General features: G+C 40.3%; 1 protein-coding gene across 2 annotated transcripts in view; it reads left to right on the forward strand.

Annotated features, from left to right (window-relative positions):
* The window catches only part of igsf11 (immunoglobulin superfamily member 11), a 117,048-nt gene extending 109,218 nt beyond the window's left edge, over nt 1-7,830 (forward strand). Inside the window, exons 6-8 of one of the 2 annotated variants that reach the window (XM_085794877.1) lie at nt 417-539; nt 1,716-1,863; nt 4,373-7,830. In XM_085794877.1, the coding sequence (XP_085651003.1) occupies nt 417-539; nt 1,716-1,863; nt 4,373-4,943 (842 nt within the window). In that variant the 3' untranslated portion in view covers nt 4,944-7,830. The remainder of the gene's footprint in view (nt 1-416; nt 540-1,715; nt 1,864-4,372) is intronic. The other variant, XM_085794878.1, reaches the window with a different exon arrangement.
* The last annotated feature ends 13,144 nt before the right edge of the window (nt 7,831-20,974 follow it).

Below are 20,974 nucleotides of genomic sequence, written 5' to 3' on the forward strand. Positions count from 1 at the left end.
TTTCATTTCTGGTCAAAACTAATCTCTTTCCACTTAAAATTAGACTCATCACCTAAAAATGAACTTGTTTTTAGACCATTTTCACTTGTTTCAAACAAATTTTCACTTGAAATAAGTAGAAAAATCTGCCAGTGAAAGCAAATGTTTTGTGCTTGTAATAAGAAAGAAAAACTTGCTCCACTATCAGATGATTTCAAGTGAAAATATGTTTGAAATAAGTAAAAAATGTCTAAAAATAAGCAAATTTTTAATGTGATGAGTCTTATTTTAAGTAGAATGAGATTTGTTTTGACGACAAATGACATTTTGACTATAAATAATATTCTTGGTAAGAGTTTGAGTTTTTGCAGTGTGTCTGTGTGGTTCGATGATACTGTGTGTCACTTTACATGTGGCTGTGTGTGTGATTGTTTCAGACCAGATGCAGGGCACCGTCACTCTGAGAAACATCAGCACCAGCACTTCAGGACTCTACCAATGTACCTCCAGCAACGCTATTGGCAAGAGCACCTGTCTGCTCAACCTGCAGGTTGTAGCACGTAAGTACGCTCGTGTCACACTCTTATTGTCATCTACCGGCAGCCTGACACATGGCTGACATATGGATGAGTCTGTGCGCATTTATAAATGGAAAAGCTGCCTTCTCGCCTTTACACAAACACTGTCAAACAGACAGATACGCAGAATAACAAGCAAATAAACAAAGGACACGACCGGAGAATCTTGCAGATAGTAGCAGTCGCCACATCTGCCACCAGTCAGAGAGAGAGACAGAGTGACGGTTTAGGTCAAACAAGGTCAGACAGTTTGGATAGCTTGACAGGAGGGACTGTAACATGATTTTCAGTCTTCTTCTTTTTTTTCATCTGACAATATGTGACAAGCTGACGCTCACTGTCAGAAGGGTACAGGCCGTGTGCTGAGTCAAGTCAAGTCTTATTTATATAACAACGTATCACAAATTTACCTCAAAGGCTTTGACAATCTGTACAAAATTACAATACAACTGTCCTTAGTCAGTCAATACCAGCATGATGCTGTCTTACGTCAAGCATGGCTTGGCAGTAGTGAACAGTTTGGTGCATCAGGGCTTCATTATTTTAAGGTACATGTAGTATGAAATCCAACACATATTCCAAGCTGTCCTGGATTTCTCTGTTTCCATTCTTTCCTTGCTACTGTACATACTTATTTTTGGACAGCACACACTGCTCTTGTCCATCAAAGAAACTATAAACAGTGACACTTATTAAGTAGCTGCTGTTATTCAGGTAAAAACTGCCATGAAGCTCTAGAAGTGCATTTTTTCAACATGTTACCCAAATGGTCTCCAGCCCATCCTTGATAACTAACTTTGTGTCTTCATAACTTAATGTGCCACTTATTTATTTATTACTATTTATTCTTATTCTTGGTCTCTGTTATTAAATTGTGCCACTCCACACAATTGTGTGACAGTGGCTTAAGTGCCTCAGCCCCCTGGGGATATGTACTAATCTGCATATTGTACTCCTGTTTATCATCTGCTGCTTGTTGTTATGCCATGGTTGTTGTTTGTGGGGGTTTTTTTTACGCCAGAACTGCTTCAACTGAATTGCCCCCCAGGGGACTAATAAAGTTGTCTGAACTGAACTGAACTGAAGTAACACTGAACTTGCTGTCCATTATGTGGCCTGGCTTGTGAAACCATCTCCTCCTGTCTCTGTGTCTTGCAGCCCAGCCTCAGAGTGTAGGACTGATAGCAGGGACCATTGCGACAGGAGTCCTGGCTGTCGTCATCTGTTCCCTTCTAGTGGTGGTCACTCTCTTCTACTGGAAGAACAAGAACAAATACGATGAGGAGGAGATACCCAACGAGATCAGGTTGGTCACGTGTCATTTAGCTGCTCTAGGTTCCAGTGTGAGAAGAGAAAGGCAAGATAATAGGCTACTATACTAGATGTATTTGCTTAAAGGGACATTGTGTAACTTCTCCTGTTATCTATTCACGAAAATCGATTATTTGGTTCAAAAGTCTGTTTTTCATTAACCAGTAACCCCCCCCATCAACAAACTGAAGTGTTCCTTTCAGCTCTGAATGAGCCGTTCATATCATTCATATCTCCATGGAGCGGGTAAGCTCGGTGCTGGCTGCCATGTGGTGTCGCCATGTTTTTACGTTCAGTGGCAGCGTGACGGTAGGAAACCACGGCAGTGAGGAGGAATGGAGCGTTACACTGATGCTGCATTCACCTGCAGTCGGGCAGACGGCCGTCGCTAACAAACCAGATGTCGTTTTAGTCACAGAAGTGGAGAGAAAGCCGGTAAACCGTGGGTCAGGTAAACAATACGACATCGCCATGACAACATATTGTCACGTGTATTGTTTTGCCTCGTGCTGACGGACCACTTGTCTACATAGAGGCTGTCGTCCGTCTGCCGTCTGCCCAATTTCGCGTGAATGCAGCATGAAAAATACAATTGAGTTGCTTGCGATAGACAACTGCAACGCTGGATGGGAGTAATTCCTACACAATGTACCTTTAAAGCCTCAAACAGGGATTGTTATCAGCCTATGTATTTTGTACTGTGTCAGAGTAGCGATCTACTCAATTTTACAAGGTGTTAAGATGCAGCAGCAGTTTTGTGTTTTCCTTGTAGAATAATTAATCTGTCAGCTTCATTTTACCTCCTGGCAGCAATTATTTTTCCATTATCAATAATTTGTCTCTTCAAACGGTCTGTGAAGCTTTTTCACTTGTTTACATGGGCTGCAATTTCTCCCCTAAGTCATTCCATGGATTGTTTGGAGGATCATTGTTCAGATATCTGAGGCTTTGGTTGATGGGATCACAGCTGTGACATTTTCTTTTTTTTTTCACAACTTCAATCATGCCTTCACTCTTCTAGCTCAGAAAATCACAATGAATGGTCTCTATCTTATTGCAGCCAAATATATCAGGAACAAAACTGATAAACTGAAAAAACACAGATGAACACATTGGTATTGATATCTTTTTTTAAGAGAACAGAGGGAACAAAGAACAAAAAAGGAAAAATAAGCTGTTTTTGATGTTCTTTCTCACTTTCCTTCAATCTCACTCTGTGTGTGTTGCAACTTGACTACACAGAGAAGCCTCTTTTAAATGTTTAATGACTCATAGAGCATTGGTGCTGAATATTTGAAGATAAACTAATTGCCAATCTTACTACTATCACTTCTTATATTAGTGATATGAAAGAAGAAGCATCAAGGGTTCAGGAATGTGTTTCTAACTATCAACTAATCTGTGAATTAAATAAAACCCTGAGATTTAACTTTGTTATACCAGTTGGTTATTTATTAGTATCACTTTTTTTTTTACACATGCTGGTTGTACTTAGTGCCTTTATTGAGCACATGACCATGAGTAGTACAGTTTTAAAGCAAGAATAGTTCATATTTGGTCACTTATAAACACAGCTGACATTATAATGTATGACTTAACTCTTGTTATTGTGTCAAACGTCAATGTAAAACCAAAACAATAAGCTGAAAGCTGCTAAAATGTTCAATAAAGCTGATGGGAGGTTATAGTTCTCTGTGGGTTCATCAATATGAGTCACACTTAATACACTAGTACTGTATTGATAAGAACAACCAGTAAACACAGCATTAATCTTATTCAATTAAATGATAGAATGATAGATGATAGAATACTTTATTAATCCCCAAGGGGAAATTTAAACTGTCACAAGCAGCAGCAAGAGAAAATACATGACAATGGAGAGAGAACAACACAGATCACGAAACACTGAAGTAAAAATACATAAAAACACATAGTGTATTAAAAGACAATAATACATATGTGGATAAAAGGTTAAAAGAATAGTTCACCCAAAATTCAAATTGCACTCATTATCTACTCCCCCTCATGTGGACTAAGGGCTGGGAGAAGTTTCAGAGTCCTCCGTGGCTTCTCTGAGTTACAGGGGGTCTCGGCGTAGCAGTGCATGTCCATATAACGGTTGCAAATGGATACCAACTGTCTTGACCTCCATGCTGCTCGTATGTAATGTCCGTCTTGTATTGAAGCCCCGAAATGCGAAATTGTTCTGAAAAAAATTAAATAAGTCTATATTTCAAGCTTGTTTTGTAGCGGAAGCTCCTCTTCCTGGTCCGTCCAAATCTCGCGCAATTTGCGCCAGCGTATAACTCTGAAACTTCTCCCAGCCCTTAGTCGACATGAGGGTGAGTAGATAATGAGTGAAATTTAAATTACGAGTGAACTATCCCTTTAAAAGGTCAAAAGTGCTGAGTTCATAGTGGACGGACAGACGGAGGAGTTGTACAGCTGTATTGCGGTGGGTATGAATGACTGACTGACTGCTCTTCTCTCTCTCTCCTCAACAGAGAAGATGACCTTCCTCCTAAGAGGTCATCGTCAGTCAAGGCTTTCCACGCAGACGCTTCCTCCTCAGAGAACGACACGCTGACGTCCACCAACACGTACAACAGCCGCTACTGGCACAACCCCAAACCCAACTACGACACCAACTCCTACACCCGCTACAACGGAGACACGCGTCAGACCTTCTCCACGGCGGCCCACGGCGGACACGGACACGCGCACGCGCAGGCCCCGAACGCGGGACACAACAGCCACAACACGGTGGTCACGGCGCCCGGCTCGGCGCCGCTGTCCCGCCACGCGCCGCCCACGACGGCGGGGACGGCGACGACTGCGTTCGCCAACGGCAGCCACACGCTCCCGCCGCCCAAGACTCTGGTCGTCACGACGAACTCTGCCCCCTCCCCTCCCGCCATCGTGCGCAGCAACGGCACCGTGAGCCTCAAACCGGTGGTGACGTCCACGCACGGGCAACACACGCACTCCTACGCCGTGAGCCAGGCCACGCTGGAGCGGATGGGGGCCGTGCCCGTCATGGTGCCGGCCCAGAGCAGAGCGGGATCGCTGGTCTGAGATCTGGTTTGGTTGAACTGTTCGACGACAAGACTATAACTGAGCGTTTTGGGTCGTGAAGTTTGAAATCCACCGATGAAAACAGAGAGGATACGGGCTAAAGCAGCCCACCGCCCTTTACAACTGTGTCTTTCTCTCTGTTTGTCTCAACCTTTTTATCTTAAAACAAACTCGGATTTTACAGTGCAGAGTTCATTTAATGCCAATTCCTTGATGGACAAGACCCCTTTCGTTTTGTAGACGAACGCTACAGTACATGGAACTTTTTCGTCCCCCTTATTAGATGGATTGTGCTGGTGGGAACTAACTTTCCAATCACTTGGATGATTTCACAAAGCTGGAGTGAATTTTCCAGCACAGCGCCGAATCCCCCAGATCTTATTCAGGGCTGGATGGTTGTGATGATTGTGTTTTTATTTGGACTCGAAGCAACACAAGGCATTTTCATCTCAGTGTGTCCATACTGCATGGTCAGAGAGGAGTGAGCTTTGGATTCCCACATAAATGCATGTGTCCCTTGTTTTAGGATGACAAATTAAGTCCATTATTATTTCAGATAATTTCTTCTGGCAGTCATTGGAAGTTATGATAGTGCTGATGGGGCTCGTGCATTGAAAAAGTGAATGTTCTGTTGGGAGAGATTTTAAGGATGAAAGAATAAGAATGAAGTAATAGTGGTTAAATGGCCTTAGAAGCTTAGAGAGGGAAGTTTTATCGGGTGCAATACATCACATACTATCCATTTCACTGAATGCAGATATTTTCATTTTTTTTGCACTTTTCAGAGCATATATCAAAACTGCTGTCTTACGAATAATAACTCAGTCTTACCACTGGAAATGCTTACCCGTGCAGCATAAGTCGAAACTTTTCTGCACATGGAAAATACCGGTAATATTTGAAGATAGTGCATGCGCTGGGTTTTCAGCTGCACAACACTTTTCACAATATAAAAGCTACAGTCGTGTTGGCCCGTTGTTTGAACTTGAACCTGCAGATGGATGTTGTCGTAGTCTTTGCTGTGGTCACCCCACCTCCCTTTGCTGTCGTCCTACATCTGGTTCATGTCACATCAGTGCTGCTTTGAGAGGACGTGGGAAAGAGGATGTCTTATTTCATAAAATGCTTTATAAAGAGACAAATATATATTTAAAGGTGATTTTTTTTTTCCTTTGACAAAGGCTAACACCTACTGTTTTCTACTGTACATACTGTAACTACAACAGTAGGCTAGATTGTGAATCAAAGAAAATACATAACATGTCTGACTGATACATATTTTACAACTCACGTGTCTTAATTTTAAAACGGTTCTTTTTCTTACATTAGACAACAAGCTGGATTTGATAGTCACTGTTATTGGTTAAAATTAAATGATTTTTTTTTTTTAATAATTTCATTTTCTAATGAGTATTGCCATTCATTAACCAGGTCTGAAGTAAATTCAAGATGACTATATGTTTCACTCTAATTAACAGACACCTAAGCTGTACATGGTAGAAAGTATCACTGTGTTTCTTAACCTATTGTTTTTATATTTTTTACCAAATTTCACCTGTGGAGAAACAGTTTGAACCATCGTATTATTTGTATTTTACATGCAGTATTGGAAAGTACAGTATTTTCTTTTTCCTTCTTAAAAGTCATTTCTCTCTATTTTTTATTTATGTTTTTTAATTTTTTTTAAAAGTCTAATTTGGACACATTTTTACAAAAAAATGTCTCCAATTTTAACAAATGAAATTGATATAATCCAGATAATTTAACTGATTTTATATGGGGAAGTTACAGTAGATGCACTCAAATACAGTCGAAGTGCAGTTGAAGTTGATTTAATTTGACAAAAGTAAGATTTTCCAGTGAGTTTAGAGTCTTATTAACTTATTAATCTAGATGGAAGAAACAGAAATAAACCCAACACGTATTTAGATCTTAGGAAGAATAAATACCTGCCAAGGTATTTGCTGTATTGTTGTCATTGTTTACTCAACACATGGATGGATCGGGTCCAGAATACAGATCTAATGAGTCAACATTGGTTTGTTGTCAGATGTCTAGACCAGCACTTTACACAAACCTGAATTTCAAATTAACCCTGAACCTTTCCTTATATTTCCCTGGAGGCCATAATACAGTAGAGTGAATTTTGTTTTTACATCTCCATGTGTATTTATTCAGTTATTGATTAGTTACTGCAGTGTGCAGTAAACCGCTCATCAGTCTATATGTGACCCCGGTCAGCTTCACACACCTCCTCACAGCTTTCACGCACACATTCATTGGTTCTTCTGTTTTGTTTTGTTTTGTTTCCCTCACAGCTACAGACAGAGCAGAGCTACAGTGCTTTAACAACCTGTAAGACACACTTATACACACACAGGTCGAAAGTTCAAACATCAACCATTATTTCTTGGTCTTTTTTTGGCTGACAGGCTTTTCGGAATAAAGTCCTCTATCTGTCTGTGTGGATTCCTCTCACCATTTCTCCCAGTGTCCCTGCTCTGAACACTGGCTGAAGACACTAATGAACAGCTTTTCTTCTAAGATTTTCCAGACTGGAAGAGCTAAACTGAGATTATTTTACACTAACTCTACCCTTCATTTTCAGTGGAGGAGGGAGAGCACAATCAGTAAAAAAAATCTACTGAGGTTTTAACCCAGATTAAATAGACATCTCATCTTCTACCCTGGCCATAGGTTGGCATATGGTACACAAGGTGGTATATGGGTTGTACATATATAAATAAATAATGACCTGTGGTATATTGCCAATAATAAAAAACTATCTGTAAATATGTATAAAAATACATCTTGTTCTTACTGTTGGGTTGAAATAGGAACAATAACACTGGAACTTGTAGTGAATAAATATTGTTAATACGTTCTAGTCGGCATCCTGCTCATTTATTTGTGGGTGTGTGTGTGTGTGCTGCGCTGCTTCCTGATATAAGATGACTCTATCGTTTGCATTTAAATAAGAAAAACAACAGCAGCAGAGAATAATCCTTCTAGCAGATTATCATCATTTAGAAACAGTTATCCGTATTGTGAGATATTTAAAAGACACTGACTCTTTTTCATGTAAGTATTTGTGTTCACACGGAGCTGCTGGCTCCCACGGTGGCTGAAAAACTGTGTCATATGAATAACACATTTTAGGCTTCGCTCAGCAAAGCTTTCGATGAGGCTCACTCATTGAGATGTTGGTTTTGCTGCGGGCTGTTAAGACAGCCATAAAGAACAGAAGCTGCACAGAATAACAACATGAACTAGAATTTCTGCCCCGAGGTTATATCCCCCCAACACCTACAGTAGACTACCGGTAGTTTCAAGTTCTGTCTCTGCCAATCCAGAGGTATAAAATATGAACCAATTGTGTGAAATTTCATCTTATTTGGCTAAAAAGTGGTTTGTGAGTCCGAACTGAGCTTGACCTTTGACCTTTGGAGTTGTTGGATTGTGTATTTGATGAGTTTGATGAGGGAAACCAAAAAAATCCCATTAGCCTCCGTAGCTCCGTAACTCCAAGCAACTCACGACTCTGCTCTGCCGATCTAAAAATAGCTTGCACCGATAAATACTGTAAAGGTACGAACCTACTCCTAAGACTATAGGGATTGGGCCAATTTGCCAAAATGTTGAACTATCCCTTTACGGAGTTTTTGAGATATTACATTCACAAGGCCTAAATTATGTTTTGTGAGGTCACCATGACATTGATCTTTGACCTTTAGCCACCAAAATCAAATCATCCTTGAGTCCCAGTGAATGTTTGTGCCTCATTTGAAGAAGTTCAGTCAAGGTGTTACTGAAATATTTTATACCTGAGAATGTGGCATACTGTAGGCTACTAATGTAAGAAACCAATATTCCTCAGGCTCTCAGTCACTGGAGTGGGCCCATAATAATGTGTATCTGTGTTATTACATTCATGAACTTATCATTTCCATCCCTAACACAGATTTTGCCCCTTGAGTGAAGATGCAGGCTGTGATACATGAACAAATGCTTTTACCTTTTTTTTCTGTTCAATGTTTGTCTTTACACAAACATGTTATATAATTTAGTTGAAATGTGTGTTTTCAACACCTGGTATGCCTGGTGCTCTTGACTTTCACAGTGTGGTTGATTAGGTTCAAAGCAAATGTGAAATTTATCACCTCATTGCTGCCCATTGACCAAGTGCACTTCACCTGATACACATATAATTTATGAATTTGGACCAACCGGGGGCACCACTGGAAACTGCTCCTAATTATTCGGGTGTGTTTAGCCTATAATGAAGTCCATAAAATTACAAGTGTGTGTATGCGTGACTGCTCCCTTAGTGAGTCTATTGTGTATTTGGCTGATTTATACATAGTCATTATCATTTCAACCAGCTCAGCATTTCCTGTACTGCAGAGAAGTTAAGTTTTATGAGGAATACTCAGAAGCTGCACTTATTAAATGTATCACTGGGGGGCAGTGTTTATACAGCCATGTGGCCTGAAACTGCAGATAGATGTTCTTCAGTTCAGGCTCACGTCCCGTCAGTAGAGTCCCAGACAATAAACTCTGGGCTGTTCATTATTAAAGCCAAATGGGCTTATTTAAAGTTGGTTAAATAGAAAGGAAATGATTGCCCACAGAACACTTGTCTTAATGTGATCTTAATTGATGCATATTAATTACATTAATCCTCATGGTTTCATTTCTAATATGAGTTTCCATCAGTGGGGCCTATGCCTCCATTTCTACCCTCTAACCCATTTCAGCTTTAAGAATCAACATGAGTGACCTTTGGACAGGAAGCAGTGAAAAGGCCAGTGGACCAGAGCTCCTGAGGATGGTGCTCATTACTGAGACCCCCAGCATGGAGTGTGATGTAGGTGCTGATACTGTGTGGGCGTGCTCATACTCCCAAGTAGACAAATCAAATAAATTACAATCCTCAACATCTCCATTCTACATTACTGTTTTCAGTCTGTTTTCATCTGTTCTCATCGTTCTTATTGCAGTAATGCATTGATGGAAGACATTTGGCACAAGACTCAGGGACAAAATGCTTATATTTTTTTCGGTGTGAAAGGTCAAAGGCTGCGGATGTGGTGGCTTCACAGGTGAATGCAATCTCTCCGTAATGCTTTCAGATAATCTCTTTAAATTTGGTAGAAGCATCAAAAAATGATTAGATCTCGGTGGTCAAAGGTCAAGGTGAGGCCACACCTCAGAAAACAACCAAGACTTCACACAGAACTGATGACAAAACTTCACACAAATGGTTAAATATTTTTATATGATTCTAGATGAACAGAGATGTTTGGTTTTCCTGTTTGAAATTGGCTATCTTGTTGGCCTGTTAGCCATTTTACTTCCTATACCATTGTGTGTTTCCTCCCACGATTGCCCCAAATAGATTCACCTCTTTCCTTTTCCTTTTGCTTTTCCTGGTTTGTTTTGTCTTGTTTTCCCTTCACACTTTATTGGACTGCTTTGTTTTATTCCAGTGGTTTTTCTATAATGTTTTCTCCTTCTTGAAACCAGATGTCATGTAAAAATGACACATTTATTGGCAGACATGGAGGCGAGTCAGTGTGTTGGTGGTGGTAAGTTATCATTGCTGTCAGTATCCGTCAAACACAGGTGAAACTGTATGATTTCATATGGTTCCTTTTTCTCTGCTGCCTGAAGTGCACAGCATGCATAACTCATTTTTTTCCCAGGAGCTTTTCACCACCCATAGTTTAAGTAATAACTAATCAGGCAGCAGTCAGACTGATTTATAATGAAAACTGCCTTTCCACCTAATGTCACCAGTCTCACATTATTAGGCAAAATATTTTCCCTCCTGCCAAGGTTGTCTGCAGGAGGAAGCTTTTGACTCGTTGAACTGTTACTGTGGTTTGTAAAGGTGCCTACAAAACATGGTTCAGATATCAATTACAGTGCTGAAAGCCTCAATCTGAAGGCACTATGCTCTCTTTACAGTATGTCCAACTCTTTTTTTTATCCCTTTATCCGGCTGTTGCTCATTCATTTAGTGAATTTTTTACTTTAAGGTCACCTGACATACCATCTCCAAATAACTGTGAGTGTGATGAATAAAGATGCCTTCTCCCACACCGCTTAAGGCTACAGGGGATGTTCAGGTTTTTTATAATAATAATTATATATATTTCTCATACAGGTTCTATAGTCTTTACCTAGAGGGAGCTCTAGGCTCCAGGGGTGGTTAATCCTGCAGTCTACAGGAAGTCTATAAGAAGACCCTTTGTCTGGTATCTCTGTCTGTATGTGTCTGGTGGGCTTAGCCTAAAGAAATCAAGAAAGCCTTGGTTGTCTTGCATGCTCTTTTTGTATTTTTCGGTACACAATGTTATATTGGCGACAAGGATAATCGGGAGAGGCCCTGCGCTCCAGCGGCTGTGAATGGATCAAGAGAGTGGATGTTTGTGAAGAATCCAAGGGAACAAAGATCTTGGTGGAGGGAGGAGGTGAGATGGCAACGATAGGATCCCTGCCACAATTTGATGCGAAAGTGCAAGCCTGGGAGGAATATTGTGGAATAATGGAGCATTTCTTTACTGCAAATGATATTGATGATGAAGATAAGAAGAAGGCCATGTTGCTCAGTGTGGTGGAAGCACAAACTTATAGTTTGATGAGAAACCTCCTCAGTCCTGAAAAACCTGGAGATAAAACCTTTGCACAGTTGGTTACTTTGTTAAAGAACCACTTTAACCCCAAGCCGAGCAAAATCGTACAGAGATTTAAATTTGATTCACGGACCAGACGACCAACAGAATTTCAGAGTATGTGGCTGAGTTGAGGAAACTAGCCCCAAGACTGTAATTATAGACTTTCGCAGATGTTACAGGACAGATCAATGATGATCAAATGCAAAGAAGATTGTTGGCAGAGACTAAGCTCACATTTGAAAGTTATGGAGCTATGGAGTCTGCAAACAGACATGTGCAGGACTTGCAGACTTCAAATAGACAATCAAATAACATCACTAATACTACTCTACAGCACTGGAGAAGAGAGAAAAGCAAACTCATCTGCTGCGCTTTATTCTGTTAAACACTATGTTGTGTGCTGAATGGAGAGCCACTGTACGCTGTTGTATAGAATAAAGTGTTATAGCTTCAGCCTAAGAAAGCAGCAATTTATGACTGTCCAATGTGCATTTGAGGTTGAAACAAGATAATAGAAAAAGTAAAACCTGCATGTGCAAGCGCATAGTTATTTTTGTGACAGTTCATTTGTTCATTGATCTGAAGCTGGAGTTAATATACAGACCAATGTGATGGGGAACAAATGAACAAGAAAGGGGAAACGTGGGCCAGACAGGTGGCCATCGCTATAGAGCTGAATCGGACCCCTGGGGTTTCCAAGAATGCATGGTCCTGTTTGTGAGAAATCGCTTTAGACATCCATTACCCTGCCCTGTCCAAAATGTCCTCTCCTTTCTGGTGTTGGCTATAGAGGAGCCATCCCATAATAGCTCCGATCTATAGAATTGGCTGGCTGCCTTTTATCTCTTTTCTTTCATTGTCTGTCGGGCCTTGTTTTTATTCATTGCCTTACTCTCCTTATCTCCACATTGAGATCCCTAGGGAAAATAATGATGCCCAAATGTGTGGTAAGCTGAGCAAAGTAATATCGAACATTTGTTGGAAAGGACCGCAATCAATCAAAGGAGAGTCAGATCAGCATATTTAACCTCAGTATATACAGTTGCAGTGTTATTGAGTGAGTAAGAGAGTTGGTGAGTAACCCCATTTGACCACTGTTTGGCCACAGGCAATGTTCATTCTCATTTGTTTATGCCCCCGAAACTCCCTTGCAGACATTTGCTATACTTATCATTAAGAAACAAGACAGAGCTCTCTCCAAGGTGCTGATCCCACATCTGTAGGTGCTACCTCAGTTATCGTTCAGGTGTTTCAAGGTAGTGATTAACAAATCAAATAGTTAGTGAAAAAGTAGTGCCAAGAGTATTTTTATTTCTATGTTTTTGATCCAATGACTTCATAGAGAACAGAAAGGACCTAAACAAACCACTATTGCTCTGTGGCCATCCTTGTCCTTCTTGTACGCTCACAGTTTCTCAGATACTTGGCAGGTAGATTTTTCAAGCATCTTTGAGGACTTGCCACAGCTCTTCTGTGGATTTAGGCAGCCTCAAAGTCTTCTGTCTCTTCATGTAATCCCAGACTGACTCCATGATGTTGTGATCAGGCCTCTGTGGGAGCCAGACCATCTGTTGCTGGACTCCTTGTTCCTCTTGTCTCTGAGGATGGTTCTTGGCTCTGTGTCTACATGCAGCAGAATGAATTTGGTATTAGCCTGACGCTTTCCTACGGAAGAGCATTAGGGCCAACATCTGAGATTTTTTTGAGATTCTGAGATAAAAAATCTGATTTTTTTTATCTCAGAAATTCAGACATTTTATCTCAGAATTTATCTCTTTTTTTATCTTTTAAGTCAGAAAATCTGCCCTTTTTACCTAAGAAATTCTGGCTTTTATTCCAGAAATTCTGACTTTTTTCACAGAAATTCAAAGTTTTTTTCTCAGAAATTCAGAGTTTTTATCTTAGAATCTTAAAAAAAAAGAAGAAAAAAAGGACTCTCCGTTGTTGACCATAATGCTCTTCCATATTTTCCTGATGGTAAAATGTGAGGGACGAAATTTTAAAAATATTTGCACGGTTCTTAAATGTACCAAAGTGACATGCTCATACTTTTAGATCTCACCACCGTGAATTCACCAAACAGAAACATGCAAGGCTGGAACATGAAGCCAATAAGGAAGTACCACAAATTGCACATTTTGGATTGGCTACTTGAGGTTTTCTCCAAAAGCAAGTCAGTCCCCATAGACTCTCATGTGAAAATGTGTTGGAAAATGCCCAATTTTAAGAAGAAATAAACATGTTTGCAGCCTAGTGCAAAAAGTAATGTTGGTCTCTATTGCTAATTTCAACCATGCAGAGTGTGAGTCTTTATTTAACTTTCCTGTTTGAATTTCATTGAGGCTTAAAGTTCTGCATAATTGAGGGTCTGCTGCTTTGAGTGACTTGGAGGGGATTAACCTGGGGTTCAGTTGAATTGCAGCCTGCACGGAGCTTCAAAACCACTCTTCAGAAACCTATGGGTGACGTCATGTCCATCAGTCAGTCTCACTTGTCTGAGATTTTAATGCATTGCAAAACAAACCCAATAAAACTGCATTGAAATGAGAAAGGGGGAAAAATGGAATAGGCTGTTACTGTGAAAATTAGTATTATTTCTGTTAACCCCCTAAAACCGCCCAGCCGGGCCCAGCATGCATTACTGTAGAAGCAACACCACCCACGGGCCAGCGATTGTTAAATATTTATGAGTTAAACTACAAATTTTAATAGATATTAAACTTCTGCACTCTTTTGCAATTAATCTAAATGATTTCCCAGAGATCTCTTCTAAATGCAAGATTCAGGAGGGAAGGATTGGGGGCCATATAATGCTACAGACGACAACAGAGAGGGGAAGAAGAACCAGCTGTTTGATGGTGATGTTGTTCTACGGTCTGATTGAGTTGCAGAAATTCTATAGATGTTGTTAACCCACTCAGTCAGGGGTCAGAGAAGTCCATCAGGGAGAAAATCACAGGACAATGGGGGTAACAGAAAGAAGGGATAGAGGGAATTGGGTGACGAAAACAGACTCGGCACAAGTTGAGTTTAGAGAAAGAGAACACCACAGAAAAAAAAACAAAAAACAATTTAAACTCTGAAGATAAAGTTGGTGACGTTAATTTTGCAGGAAGAAGAAGTTTCAAAAACAAAAAGCCATTTTTCAAAATTAAGAAAAAGGGACTTTGCTTTTTCTCCAGTTAAGATAAACCCAATGGTAGATACATGGTGAATGATAATAAAATGTGCTGTGTATTGTTCTGCAGGCTGAGGAAAGAGCCCAAAAGCAGCAGTAACAGGATAGGAAAGACTTTAAGGGATTAAATTTATCAGCTCTGACATTCAATTCTCTGCTGGAGTTACTTTGGGTTGGCTTCTCAAGAGCATCTAATAGAGAGGACAAGAACAGAGGCCCGGCATAAAGGCTGCTTTAAATGTTGAGGTGACGAATCTCTACTTAGATGTTTGTGTTTTAGCATCTGCACTATATTTACTTTTTTATTCCACAGTATTGCACGGTATCATACATAAACAGTGTATCAGCCAACTCGTCAGTAAAATATGAGCTTCTTAAATAGTCTTTTGGTCTTGTGCAACATTTTCTACTTTTTCCTTTGGGGGAAATAACATGTCGTGTGTGACATATCATGCATAGCATAGAGACAGGAACACCATACTGCTACGCCTGTGGGGTAACGGGAGCACATGTTGCGTAGGATGTGACACAAAATAGACATACATGCATCTCTCTCACACACTCTAATTCCTAAAAATGTTCTACACTTTGCTTGTACATATTTTATCTGAAGGCACCTTATCAAAAATTCAAAATAAGTAAAGACTATGGCTGTGTGTGTTGTGTTTTACTGTATTTCTGGGGTCCAAAACCTGGAAAGCATCTGCAGTTATGTAGATCAGACAGCTTCATGGTGGGCAAAAAGCATTTGGAATATGTAGGTTTAATGGCTTGAGGGATAACACATGGTTTTACAGATAATACTAATAATAATGATGATTATTTATTTATTTAAATAGCACCTTTCTATAGGGAAAGATGTTTACATGGATTAAAATTGGCACCGAGACACACTAAAACATGTTGAAAGCTATCAAAGTGTGCAACATACCACATTGTTACTTTGAAGGAACTCTAAAGAGGTGGGTGTTGATTTGTGATTCGGCCACAGGCACTCTCTCTCTCTCAGGTTCTGCTGCTTGGTCCTGAGTGGTGGAGACATGAGGTGGGCATTAAATGAGCCGAGGCTGCAGGAAAGAGTCTGTTGGCTGAGTAGTTAAGTGAGGTAGGAGGTATAGGGGCTGGTTATGGACAGACAGACTCTGAATTGGAACCATTGTATAGCAGGGACCCAATGGAGGACGTCTGGAGGACTGGTGTGTTGTGGTTGGGCATTGATTTGTGATGGTTAAGGCTGCAGTGAGTGGCAAGGGAAAACATATCTGTGACAGGTCCCCATGAATACAGTAAGACAAGGATGTATGTGTGTGTGTAAGAGAGAGAAAGAAAGAGATCCCACACAGCATTGTTAGGATTAGGGAAGTGAAAACCAGAGGCTCAAAATACCAGCACTCAAGAGGGGGCTTGGTATTTACAGAGTTTTGTATCTGTGTAATTTTGCAAATGTTGAGATGGAGAACAGATAGAACTCCCAGTTTGGAAAATGAACTCTTCATGAATCTGTTGAGAAAAAAAAAAAAAAAGGTTCATGAGGAGTTCATAGAGATTAGATAAAATGAGACAGACATGAAATGGTGTGATGCTTTAAAGAAAATCATTCTACCACCGGAACTGAAATGTGGTATTATTAGATCTCACTATATAGACTTTGTTACCCTATTTAATTTACCCATATTGCTGTGCCAAGTCATTTCCCTCTGCAGTTCACAGTGACTTTGCTGTTTTTGGAGCCAATAAGATGAGATACAGGGTGAATAATGAGCCAAGTTTTCACATTCTTGCAGCGTGACTTTGTGCTTCAGCTTTGACCTTTTTATCATCAACACTTGTTCATGCCATGTTGCAATCCAGTGAGTTCAGTAGCATTTAAGGTGTGTTGGGTTTTTTACTTCCAACACAGGCTCTTGAGCTATAACCTTGAGACTGAATAGATAATATTTATTAATACTAGAGTAGAGAATATCTCACTATGAGCTGCTGGTACCAGTATTTGGCCTGGCATCTACAGAGGTCAAAAAAAGGCAAAGTTTTTAGGGCGATAGTTTCTCCTGTAAAACATCGTTTACATCTCTATGCAGTGAGGGATGGAAAATCCTCTCTCAGATCAGTGTCAGAATTTGTGGAGACAACTGGAGTGAAGTGGGGGGATCATTACTGACTCCATCCTGGCCCCTTTATTTTTAAGTGTTTGAAGTGATTGAGCCTGAGTCGTCTCTCTCGCTGCATGTTACCTCCCTGCAAAGACCCTTCAGTTACACCCACAAGAAAGAGAAAAGTATGATTGCAATGCTGGGAAGGGAGGATATTGCATTGGCGTGATGGAATAAAATTCAAACCTTGTGTCAAGGCCTTGCCACCTGTCACATAATCAGCTTCCTAGCTGCTGGCAAGGACTGTTCAGCTCCCACCCCCCTCTGTGTCCATTCTCAGTCTATTCTTTTCTCTCTTTTTTTCTGTCTCTTTGTCTCCCCTTTCTCCTCCCTTTGTCACCTTATCATTTTACTGGCAGCAGTGGTAAAATGATAGGGTGTCAGGGAGACAAGGAGGAGGAGAGATGTGATGGATAACAAACAATTCTTCCTTTTTTGCACAAATATCTGTGGATATGCAAAATGGGTGTTGGCTCCTGAAGATAGGTTTTGTCGGTCTGGTGCAATAACAATGGATGAATTGAATATAGGGTGGGGGAACAAGTGAAGTAGGATCACAAAGATGTTTTGACTGTAGAAACCTGCGTTCCTGCCAAAGCAGTGAGCCAAAGCTGGACATTTTACACCATTAGGAGTCTTATAGTCTTACATCTGCCTTTGTTTGCATGTAAATCCAAGGATTCTCTACTATCTCCTTTTTAGCACAAAAGTCTGTCTCATCTTTAAGATTTGTGCTATTTTATAGTCTTTACATTTCCTTTTCGCCCTTTTTTACCCTTGGTCATCATGCCCCTGGACCAAAGTCTGCAAATGTTCCCGTATAGGGCCATTACTTTGTTCCCAAAACTGGTGATCAGCTTGTCCTTTGTCCTGATTGCCATTTTCAGCCTCCTCACCTGCTCCTGACCCATTTCTTGCATTTCCTTCAGCTCAGGAGTTATTCTCTCCTCTCTAAAGCTCCATCAGCTGTCCCAGTCTGCCTTGATTTCCCTCCAGCTGTTCTCATCTGGCAGGAAGGCAGCTCTGATTCTTTCGTTAACCTCCTTCCAGGCAGCTTAAGCTTGTCGTTTTGGTCCTTCTGGAAAGCTCCAACCCTCTCTCTGTCTCCATCTGAATACAGAGACTCTGTAGAGGGGAGTTTGCTTCTTTTCAATCTCAGTGTCAACCCATTTCCTAAAATATGAACTTAAAAACTGCAACAATTTCAAACTTTATATCAAATTGTCATGATGCAATTGCATTACTTTGTTTACAACTAGTAATAAGTATTGCCTGACATGCTGCTAATGTTATTTTTACCCATCAGACAAAGGCATGCTGCCTCTTTGTGCCTGCTGGAGGCTTCATCATAACTCTCATTGTCAGTCCGACTCAAGTTTTCAGCTTGATTCCAGGGAGGGAAAATGAGCCCGTGTAGTCAAGACAACCAGCACATGAGCAAAAACCAACAGGGCAGGGAACAGCAGACTTAACGACGCAGACAACAGTCCAAGTGTCACCAAATCCTCTCCATGCACCGAGAACATTAATAAACACACGCGGAGCAGCTGTGTTGGCAGGTGGCAGGTGACACAGTCAATCAGTTAATGAGCAGAGGTGAGAAGTTTTCTGGAACCAGTGAGCCTGTTGAATAAACACCCAACACTCAGCGGAGATGAGAACAGAGAGGCAGGCGAGGTGAAGGGAGACGGTGGAGGCATCGCTGTGATAATAAAGCTCCAGTTTTCTCCCAGACTAAGAAAACACCAAAAAACATGCCTCATTATTTGTTATTATAAGGATTTTTTTTAAACTTTCAATGCAGCTCTGAGTCCTGCGCATGAAAGGAAATGATAATTATGATAAATATAACAATGAAAATAGCAATTACTCGTGCTATGAGTAATTGCCATTACTAGCGCTAAAACACGGAAGGAAAAGGTATGTAAAAAACAGGTACTGATTGCAACAGAACAAACTACTAAATAAATAGTCAATGAAGGTTATATCAATTTATAATAAGATCATAAAAACAGGTTTCAAGCTGCTTCTTCAAATTATCGACAGAGGTTGCTCGTCTAATCTGTACTGGGAGTGCGTTCCAGCTCTTTGGTTCATAATTATAAAAAGCTGCCTCACCAGACTTTTTGCAGTTAATTTGTGGAACATCTAAAAAGTGAGCATTAAGTGACCTTCGTGGGGTGTTTGGCGCACACTCCGCCAAGCAATCAAGTAAAATAATTTTAAAATCTATCCTTAATGTAAGGTAGCCAATGCAAAGATGCTCGTACTGGTATAACACATGCAACTTGTTGATCTAATGTTTTATTTGGTAAAGCAGGACAAGTTGCATTTGTCTGAGAGTGTAAAATCAAAGGTGTGGGTCAGTTTCTTAGCATCTTCCAGTCTGATTCTTACAAGGTTTTTATTTTTTATTTTTCAATTCAAATTTAATAATTGTGGATATTTAAAACACAGGTTTACAACAAGCAAGGTTTTTAAATGATGAAAGGCTATCTGGCTATCTTTGTCATGATGATTTATAGGATGTAGTGTAGGTAAGGTAGGTGAAAAATGGGTTTCCGTGGGTGGCACATCGCATAGATTTCTTAGAGACTTTATTTTCCAGTATGTGCAGGAAAAGCTTTAGTATGGAGCGGGAGTTGGTCACAGGTCTACCTGCACTTCGGTGTGCAGCTATTTTTCGAAGGGATAGTTGACAGCCAATCACCTGCTCAGCAGACTGGACAATGCACTGGCGGATGTCCTTGGAAAGGGGAGGAGGTGGTGGAAAGCCAGACTGCAATAAATATGCAAAGATGGTTACGGTTATTAACCAGCAGAACTTGGCCTAGAATTTGATATGATACAGGTGAATTGTTCATCTGTATAGTATTGGACTGGAACCAGGAGAATACTGTCATCTCAAAGAAGTAGAGATTTCTATAATAACCCATTCCTCTGGGATTGTCCAAAACTTCAGGGTTGATGTTTTAAAACACAAGCTATTCGGTATAAATACTGTGTCTCATTATCATTTCATCAGGTTTTACATAGAAATGATTAGGGTCATTGCATTCACATGATGTGTCCATGCCCTTGGTTAAAGAATTTTAGAGCTGCACCTTTACATATTCATCTAGACGATTTAAAAACGACTGTGTACATTCTGCATTATCACAGTAATCATCATCCACTACCTCACTCTCACATACATACTAATAGAGGCTGAGTTAAAATCCTGCGAGTGGAGAGATTTGGTTCCTCTTCTACTTCAAACTCTCAGTCCTTTTTCTTTGAAAAAATAATTTCACTCCACGGGGAGATCAGGGGGACAGTTTAAAGAGTTTGACAAAGTCTGGTCAAAGAGAAAGAAGATAACAGAGCATTTCATTTTTAATTAGAAGGCATGTCTTGAGGGCTTAATTATATATAGTCTGTTTCAACATGATGATGTGTTGGATGGGAACACAGATTAATTGCTAATACTGATTGCTAATGCTCTGCTGTTAGTACACTGGCCATGTCTTCATAGCTTTTGAGCCGAGTGCCATGTTCTGCTGCTGCTGCTGCTTCACTGTCTCTGTCTCTGTCCATGGTGCTGAACCAGACGCTGCATCAACTCAACTTTTAGTTGTTAATAATACTTTACAATCCAGTAAAAGAGGTAAACAAAGTAGCTGCTCTCTTGTCACTTTCCAAGAACTGTGGTGCTGAATGAGCAGTGAGATTAATCATTCACATCATTTACAGCATCTTTGGATTTTTAATGTTCTCCTTGGCTCTGACTTCAGAGACCTGCTGCTCCGCCCTGAAGAAACAGCTGAAATGCATCTCGGTGGAGTTCAACTCAGCCGAACATGACAAGAATGATGATTTATTTGGGTTGACACAACACGCTTATGAAAACATTGGACCTGACAGAATTGAATAAGGTAATTTCACCTACACTAACTAAATGTCTCAGAATGCTTTGATTTGTGTGAAAGTGTGAAATTGAATGGACTGGTAAATTCACCGTGTAAATAGCAAGATAACCACTTT

Source organism: Trachurus japonicus, chromosome 13 (assembly GCF_045865225.1).
Source record: "Trachurus japonicus isolate A0001 chromosome 13, Traja_1.0".
NCBI lineage: Eukaryota > Metazoa > Chordata > Actinopteri > Carangiformes > Carangidae > Trachurus > Trachurus japonicus.